Genomic DNA, 8,813 nt, shown 5'->3' with positions numbered 1-8,813 from the left:
CTCAAAATCCGCGTGGATGAATATCGAAATTTTTAAAAACTGGTTTTTTAGTAAATTCGTGCTTCAGGTTTGTATATTACAACAATTTTCACTTCAATACTCCTTAATAATACTTTTAATTATAGGTTGAAGATTTTYTTGAAAGTCGAAATCTACCAAAGCGAGCAATATTACTCTTGGATAACGCTCCTAGTCATCCACCAGAAGAAGATTTGGTGACTCCAGATGRAAAAATATGKACAGTGTTTATGCCACCGAATGTAACGGCTCTAATTCAACCGATGGACCAGAACGCGATTCGCCTCACCAAATTATTTTACCGAAATTCTTTATTGAGCAGTGTAGTGCAAAAAGAAAATATAAACGCAGCGTTAGAGGACCTCACCCTTTTCAATGCAGTTCAACTTATTGCTGCAGCTTGGGAAAAAGTTTCAGGGGTTGTTCTTCAGAAGTGTTGGAAAAACATTTTAATTAATAAAACCACACCTGACGATGAAGATGATGAGGACAATATAGCTCTAGCAGATTTGCGATTCAGAGAAGACCGTTCTGTTATGGAGAGCACACTTTCTCTTATCCATACAATGTTTCCCCAGGTACGGTTTAACTTATGCATTTTTAAAAATAATTTAAATTAATATTGAAATAAAATTTTAGACAAACTTCAACACAGATKATTYGGAAGCATGGAACAGTGTAGACAATGTACTTGTAGAAGAGAACCCGAGTGCTGAAAATGAACTAGCTAATAAAATTTCGGAAGAGGAGGAAGCTGATACCGCTGCAGTTGTAKCTGTGCCGCCAATAAAGCATACTGATGCCATCGACTGCTTTGAGAAGTGTATCAAATGGTCTGAAKAAAACAACGTGGAACAGGAAAAAATATTTTTATTGAAAAGCCTAMATCAAAAGGCACAGGATCTAAAAATTTCTCGCCCACAAAAGCAAATGAGCATAACAAATTTCTTTTCAGTTGAATAATGCTCATATTTTTGTTATAAAATTCAATTTTTATTAAGTTTATTGTATGCATTTTCCATTGTATATGTATTTATTTCAACCAATGCTTATGAATTCATGAATAAATAGTTATTTTTAAATATATATATACCAATATTAATTTAGTTTTCGTTTCCGATATAACGAATATTTCAGTTTAACGAACGGTCCCAACATTATATCATTCGTTATATTGGAGTACGACTGTATATGTAAGTATATAATCTTATATCTATCTCGATTGAAAATGTGTGATGTGATAAATACAACCGTTAGGTGAACAAAATGTTATACTCTGTGGCAACATGTTGCAAGCGTATAAAGAATCAGCCGCGAAGAATACCTCATTTCAGGCAGAAGGATTGACTTACAGTAAGTTTTAGCTCTTCATCAATATTTTGGAGACCAAACGAACGGAAAATGATCAAAACAACATTAAACGATCTACTCAATCTAAAATGCTTGATAGAAAGTATATATTTTCAATAATTCCTTATTAATATTTTACATCTTCTTAGGCAATAGACTAAGTGCTCACCTCTCTTTCTTCATTAACAGTTTCTGATCCTCTTATATCCCAACAAGCCTGTAGTAACTGTATGGCTTATGTTTAGCTTAAAGGCTGAAGTTTTCTCAGTATTTTCATTAGATGTTTTAGACAATGCTACTGAACTGAAACTAGTCGTAGAACCTAATTGGATACACTAAGGATACACACTTCTACTTGTTTCTAGGTTCTATTTGTTTCTAGGTTCTGCATATCCTCAGATAGAATAAGTTCAATTGACCACATCCATTTTTGTTACCTCACACTTAGGCAGTTGCTTTCACTGTAAAATACTGATTTCTCTAAAGAGATTAAAGGTCAAGAAACCGAAGGACCTCTATTAACATGAGCGCAATAGATCCATCCAACTCAAAGTAGTTTATAAAACCATAAGACAAATTCATAAAAACGTAAGACAGTAGAGACTACGTATCCGGAACGAACCCGGAATTTTATCCGACTAAGGAATAGCACATCGGCTGCATTCCTCCGTTTCTTGTGGAATATTTTTGGTTTCGCTAAAATTCTTCATTATTTATAACTGCCTCAGAAATCCTACGACGGACCTCAAAATCATTCAAACCACACACATTTTTATGCCAATAAAGCTTAAAATGCTGGCGGTTTCAATTTATTTCTGCTTTCTCAAACATATTAACATATATTAATTCTCTCGACTTACTACTTTCTTGCCACTAACTCGAATCGCGGCAAGAGCTAGTCGGAGCTACGATTAAGTGCGTGTATGTTTGTGTAGTGGCGAGCGTACGTGTGATTAAAAAGCGCTTGCGTTACGTTGGCCATTATCGCTTTGACCGTTAATAGCGCCAAATTGGAAATTTCAAAATCGCACACATGTCATGTATGGGCAGATCGTTGTTCATGTAGGAAGACATTAATAATGCGGCACGCCTCTCTGATCGCTGGCCGCCTATGCGTGCTAATTATGCGTAGTAATAGCTTTCATCTCCCGCTCGGCGGCTAGTCGGTTGTTGCTGGGTTTCGTTAGCAACAACTGATCGCGTTTCTAGTTTTACATTTTTTTAGAGGGATTGTTTTTGTTTGCTAATGTTGTTTTTTCTATTTTATTATAGATGTTGTTGTTAATTTCTAGTGTTGTGCTGTTGTTATTGTTATTATATTTTTTGTCCCTGATGATTTTCTGTAGTTGGATCAGTTGTTGTTGTTATTACTTTTTTCTTCACTTTTTTCAGTGACAACAAACATGCAAGTGTGTGGCGCTTTTGAAGCAGTTGGTCGAGGAAATCTCAAGCTGCCATTTGATGTACGCATTTATGTGTGTGTGGTTATTTATGCTTATATGTGTGTGCTGGTGCGTGCATGCGTACAAATTACCAACTGCCAGATCAATCAAACGGGTGAGCGCACTCACGAAATACGCATATAGGGACGCAAGTGATATGCATATGAAATTCGTGCGTATGTGTATGTGCGATTGTTTTTTGTTTGTCGCTTTTGTTTTGCGGCTAATTTCATTTAATTTCGGCTTTTTGTCCCAAAAATTAAATCGAACCACAGCCGCAATTATATTATATTTTTACTCATTTAATAATTAATAATTTGTTCGGGTCACGAAATGACACACAAGCATAAGGATGTATGTGTGCAGGGCTTAACGTTGAATATATTAGACATATGTATGTACGTAGAAATGTGAGATGTGTTTTTAATATTTTTTGTTCCGTTTTGTACAGCAGTTTTCACTTGAAGAAAAAGAAAATTTCATAAAGAAAAGTTAATGCTATACTTGAAACCAACGAAAAAACACTCTCCAAGCCTGAATGAAGCTGATAATTGCTGTCACAAATTTGACTTACCGCGGAACACAGAAATGCTGATGTACAGCTGAGAAGTTGCTGCTTTCGTGCAGCCAACAACTGTGTAAGCGGTGACAGTTCTAAAACATTTTTTCTGCCTTCTCTCTTTTCTACAATAACAATGTCAAAGGTTTTTTATTTTTTGTTATGAGAATTATTTTCCTTGTGTTTTATACTCTCGAAACATGTTGCTACAGGGTATAATAGTTTTGTACATCTAACGGTTGTTTGTAACGCCTAAAACTAGTGAAGATGGAGATTAAGTGTTACATATACACAGCATATTATATCAAAAGGATTACGATGACGAAACTATTTGTGTTTAAATATTTTAAAAAAGTGGACGGTGTCGATCTTTCTAAAAGTTGAAAGCTACGTAAACCAAACTCGCTTAAAAAATTTTGCTTTCATTTTAATATACAGTATAAAAATGGGCGTAATCGAAAGTCAACCACGCCTCCTTCATGTATAACCTAATTCTAGGGTAAAGACTTTAGGGCAAATATCAGTAAATATGTAAGATATCTTAAAAATTAAATAAATATATACAAAATTGGAGATAATACTCATATAGTTTGGTGACGAAAATTGTTCTTGATTCCACAAAGTCTACATATACACCTATACGGTAGATTAGTTCAAAAAAAAACTGTGGAAAAAAGACATTGATCGTATGCAAAAATTGGTGCTTGGTACCTTATCATTGAAGCCTATTACAGAAGCATAAGCATTATTAAAGAAAAAAAGTCATTAAATATAAGCAAAAATAGATAAACTCGGGTCAGTACTACCCTCAACTCCCATATACTACATATGTATGTATAATGATTTTCGCCTTTCCAACAAAACTTATGCTGAATATGACTCAGTGTATTAGTTTTAAGTTTAATTTCTTAACGTTTTAAGGTACATTCCTGGCTTTGGTTCTTGCAAGTTGCAAGAGTATAAAATGTTCGGTTATACCCGTACTTAGCCCTTCCTAACTTGTTTGTTTCTTATTTTTATATTTCTTTAAAATTTTGGAAGAGTCGCTCACCCGCGCACTGGCGCAGAAATGTGAACAATTAGCAGTTACTTTTCACATACCACTGAAATAAAAGTGCTGATAGAAAACAGAAAAGTTAAAACGGCAACAAAAAAGAAAGCTATTCCACTTGGGGTTGCTCGTCCACACAAAACGCAAATACATATCTTCCTCCATCACAGCGTATAAAGCAAATGGCAAATTTGATTAGACACATGTTGCATGATGCAACTGTCGGTCGACTCACTGCCGAGTTGCCATGCTGGCTAGCCAACTCACTGGCAGGTTGAAAACGCGCCGATTGTCAGCAGAGACACATGCACACATAAAAAATGTGTGTTCGTATCTATTTTGCGGCCACAGCCGTTTGAGGCGGAACTCAAGGGGATTGTCAGTTGTGCGGTTAAATACAGGCTTTTGATTTGATGCCCTGCCAGCTGTAAGTCGCTACTGTGATTTCGTTAGCAGACACAAACATAAACATATACTCGAGTGTGTCAGTCGCTTATACTTGGCATGAAACAAACTAGCACAATGCATAACTCCGGAGAGACGGCAACGTAATCTATTAGATGTGTAATTATGTGCAGAAGAATGAGAGCCATTTGACAGGAAGTATCTTAAATTTAACTTACACTTCTGAATTTGCTACTGATATATAGGTGAGACATACGATACATATATATGTATATGTAATGGTCCTTAGATTATTACATGAACTTTGCACCGCGACCTTAGGTCTATTATGGTCTTCATACAATTTAGTAATAATATCTGACAAAATATGCTGGACTAGTTAAATGATTTTGAGAAAGCAAGGAGAAATAGAAACTAGATTACCTTTCACAAATAAAAGAAGCAACAGAAACAAAAAGGCATCAATTAATGGATTGAAAAAGGATTTAGCCTGATAGGCTTAACTTGAGTTATACATATATGGACCATTTAGGAGGGGTCCACTAAGCCCTCAACTTAAGAATGTTAGCTTACCTGAATTCATAGGAAAGTAATTAGTCGGTAATTATTCCGAATAAAATGTGATAATCCAATTAATAGCAATTACAACTGTGTTGCAAGCTATTCATAATTTTTAAAAATCTTAAAATTCCCTTTTGAAAAGCCCAAAAGTGCGTGAAGCAACCAACTGACTCCAACATGCCTATACGAGACTTGGGTGGAAATTGGGCTCGAAGTGACGAGGAAAAGGCTAATTGTTTTGCAAATCACATAGAAAAGCTATTTCAACCTAACTTGCCAAAGACCAACTTTAGGCTGTCAATCATACCCAACACAGTCAAAAAGACGCTCGAGTCTTTTAAGACTTCAAATTATTGGAATCATAAAATAACTTAATCCAAAAAAGTCGCCGGGACATGATAATATTACACCAAAAATGGTAATTTAGTTACCAATTATTGCTATAGAGGTGCTCTCTTTGCTCTTCAATACAATTCTTAGTTTCGGGTACTATCCAGTTTCATGGAAAAAGTCGCAGATTATCATGATAGATAAACTTGGGAAATACTTAACACAGCCGTCTTCATACAGACCAATCAGTCTTCGACCCTGTCTTTCTAAAATATTTCAAAAAGTATTACTACCAAAGATGTCTCCTTTCCTCCACGAAAATAATACAATACCAAAGAATCAATTCGCAAATTCAAATTGGCTTTTAAATAAAAACTCTGAACTTAGCCTAGACAACAAAGTGCTTTTATTTAATGAGATCATAGGGCCGATTTGGCTGTATGGCTGTATAGCAATCAAATGTGGGGTACGACATGGGCAACTAATATTGATATAATACAAAGATTCCAATCGAAAATGCTTAGGACAATAATGTGTTCATCACATTAAGTTTTTCAACTTTTAAGATACATATATCACATATTTTGATAAAGTCTGCTCTTCAGTACTCAGTAGTATAAATAGTTTTGTGGCTATCCGTATAAAAAAATGTATCCTCGCTTACATCTCATGCTCTACCTTCTTTGTGTTTTCTTCTTAAGCTCAATCCGCTCCTGTCAATCTATCACAGTTTTTAGACAGAAAAAGTAGTCATGGTCATCTGGAACCGCTCGCCAATTTAAGCTTCGAGAAAGTTCTTTACATCGAATGAAAAAGTTCAACCAAAGTTAGTGTTGATCATGTTGTATCATAATCCCATTCTTAGGAAATTATAGTGTTATTAGTCAACAAAGTAGCTAATACTGCTGACCGACGTGCATTTACTATATACAGTGAGTTGGTTGGCTTACTTTTCTAATCCTTATATACCATCTTTTGATACTAATTGCTCTAAATTTCCTTCTGTCAACATATTATATGCATTTAAGGGGTTATAAACAGTTAGAGTTTTCAGAGAGTGCAAGTATTATAGTTCTGTTCATCTAACGGTTTTACGTATCACACAAACCTAAGCGAGATAGATATAGAGATATACATACATATATATAAATTATCAGGATGACGAGAAAAGTTGAAATCCGGTTGACTGTCTGCCTGTCCTTCCGTCGGTCCGTGTAAGCTGTAACATGAATAAAAATTGAGATATCTCGATGAAACTTGGTATGTAGGTTCCTTAGTACAAAAATATTACTAGTACGTAATCGGACTACTGCCCACAAATCGCCATTAACCGAAAACATATAAAGTGCCATAACTGAGCACTAAATTAAGATATATGTATGTAAGGCTGTAATTTGGTACAGAGAAACGCAGTATCAAGGGTCACCTGTGGACAAATTTTTTTGGAAAAATACGCATGGCCCCGCCCTGTAAGAAGTTTAATGTACATATCTGCTTAAACAATTAAGCTATAGCAACCAAATTTGCTGAGTACAAATCTTATGAGAACTTCTACCGACAGTGTGACGAAATCGGAGGATAACCCCGCCTAGATGGTATAAGAGGTATAAGAAAGGTTATGGGAGCCGGTGTGAAAATTTGGTACGTGACATTCTTCTTACATTTTTATGTCACATTTTGAAAACCACGCTAACTTTCGATGTAGCACAATTTTACATTCCACTTGATTCGTTCAGTTTCCAGTGGACAAATCCAGAAGCAATTAATATAACAAAAACTGTTTATATCCAATAAAAACTGTTCAAGCCTCTCGGTATGGATCGGAGCATTATTAGTCCTCATTTACATAATATAAAAAATTTTCGAACTTCCGAGTATTTTGTGCGACATATATCCGTCAATATGTGAGCTATCCCAATGTAAATAAAACATCGTGTTTTACTCATAACAGTATATCTTTGTGTCCAAAATAGACAAATTTGGGCAAAAATTTGGCATAGCCCCTATATAACTAATATCAGGATTTTCGAACATCCAGCTGACTAAAGTATTTCCCTTTGATTCGTTCAAGTTGCGAGAGTATAAAATGTTCGTTCGCTCCCAAACATAGCCCTTCATTACTTTATATTTCAACCTTTAGGTTGCCGAATGAGTCTAAAGCTACATTTTTGTCATACGACTCCGATTATTTTCAGAAAATTATGGTTATGTGAATGAAAAGAAAGGTGAACAATTTCACTAAGATATTAAATAGAGTGAAGGGAGAAGGTTAAACAAGATAAAATTAATTTTTTACGAAATTATAAATAAACAAATCTTTTGTAGTATTTTGTCTTTTATTTAAAGATAATACCTCTATTGTCGGAAACCGTGGCGTTAGGTTATTAAGATAAGAAATTGTATAAAAGAGAGCGTAACTATCCATAATAAAAAGATGAATGCTGAGAATTTACGAATACTTAGAATTTATACCAATTAGTTCAGCTTCCTGAAAACTTTTCACGGTCTTCGGAGTATAGCCTTAAATTTCTTCATCGAATTATTTCCAGTTTTGAAACAGGTCAAAATAGTCGAAGAAAGACATCTGATAGAAATGTTCGCTTATATAGGATTTTTGATGTTGTTATAATTCATTTTAAAAAGTCATCGTTGTTCGAATATATTTTGATGTATTTGTTATTTCCGAAAACCTACATTATTTTTAATTCAGACTCTCTTGTTGCCGAAAAGGAACTCTGAACTGATACCACTTTTTGTTGGAGTCACATTTATCGAAAGTTTTGCCATTTTCGTCAAATTTGCGGGTTAGTTATCAGTAGCGAAGTTCTCGTATAGCAACATAAAGGAACTGAATTAAACAAGCTTCTCATTTATAATTCCAATCTGTACTAAACTCCGAACCCGAAAAGTTGTTTCGATTAACTAATTTTTTATTGAAAAAAAAAAAAAATGCGTTTGAAAAGAGATCTGCAACGTAAATTTTTTCTAAACAACCACCGACTAAATATTTGTTGTTTACCATTCATCAAGCCAGCATATGAAGTAATCGAAAGCAATAATTAAGTTTCACGCTCATTGAAATTAGTGTGGAATCTTA

The 8,813-nt window shown here is 34.7% G+C and overlaps 1 protein-coding gene across 1 annotated transcript; it reads left to right on the top strand.

The window, feature by feature from the left end:
• The first annotated feature begins 6 nt into the window (after positions 1 to 6).
• On the top strand, positions 7 to 981 carry LOC108972702 (jerky protein homolog-like). Its single transcript, XM_018939418.1, has 3 exons — positions 7 to 67; positions 126 to 596; positions 658 to 981. Exons 1-3 carry the CDS (start codon positions 17 to 19, stop codon positions 979 to 981), a joined length of 846 nt encoding a protein of 281 aa, XP_018794963.1. The 5' UTR covers positions 7 to 16.
• Positions 982 to 8,813: the final 7,832 nt, after the last annotated feature.

The sequence above is a fragment of the Bactrocera latifrons genome, unplaced genomic scaffold (assembly GCF_001853355.1).
Source record: "Bactrocera latifrons isolate USDA-ARS-PBARC rearing strain unplaced genomic scaffold, ASM185335v1 scaffold_42, whole genome shotgun sequence".
Lineage (NCBI taxonomy): Eukaryota > Metazoa > Arthropoda > Insecta > Diptera > Tephritidae > Bactrocera > Bactrocera latifrons.
This window is presented reverse-complemented; position numbering and strand designations above follow the sequence as displayed.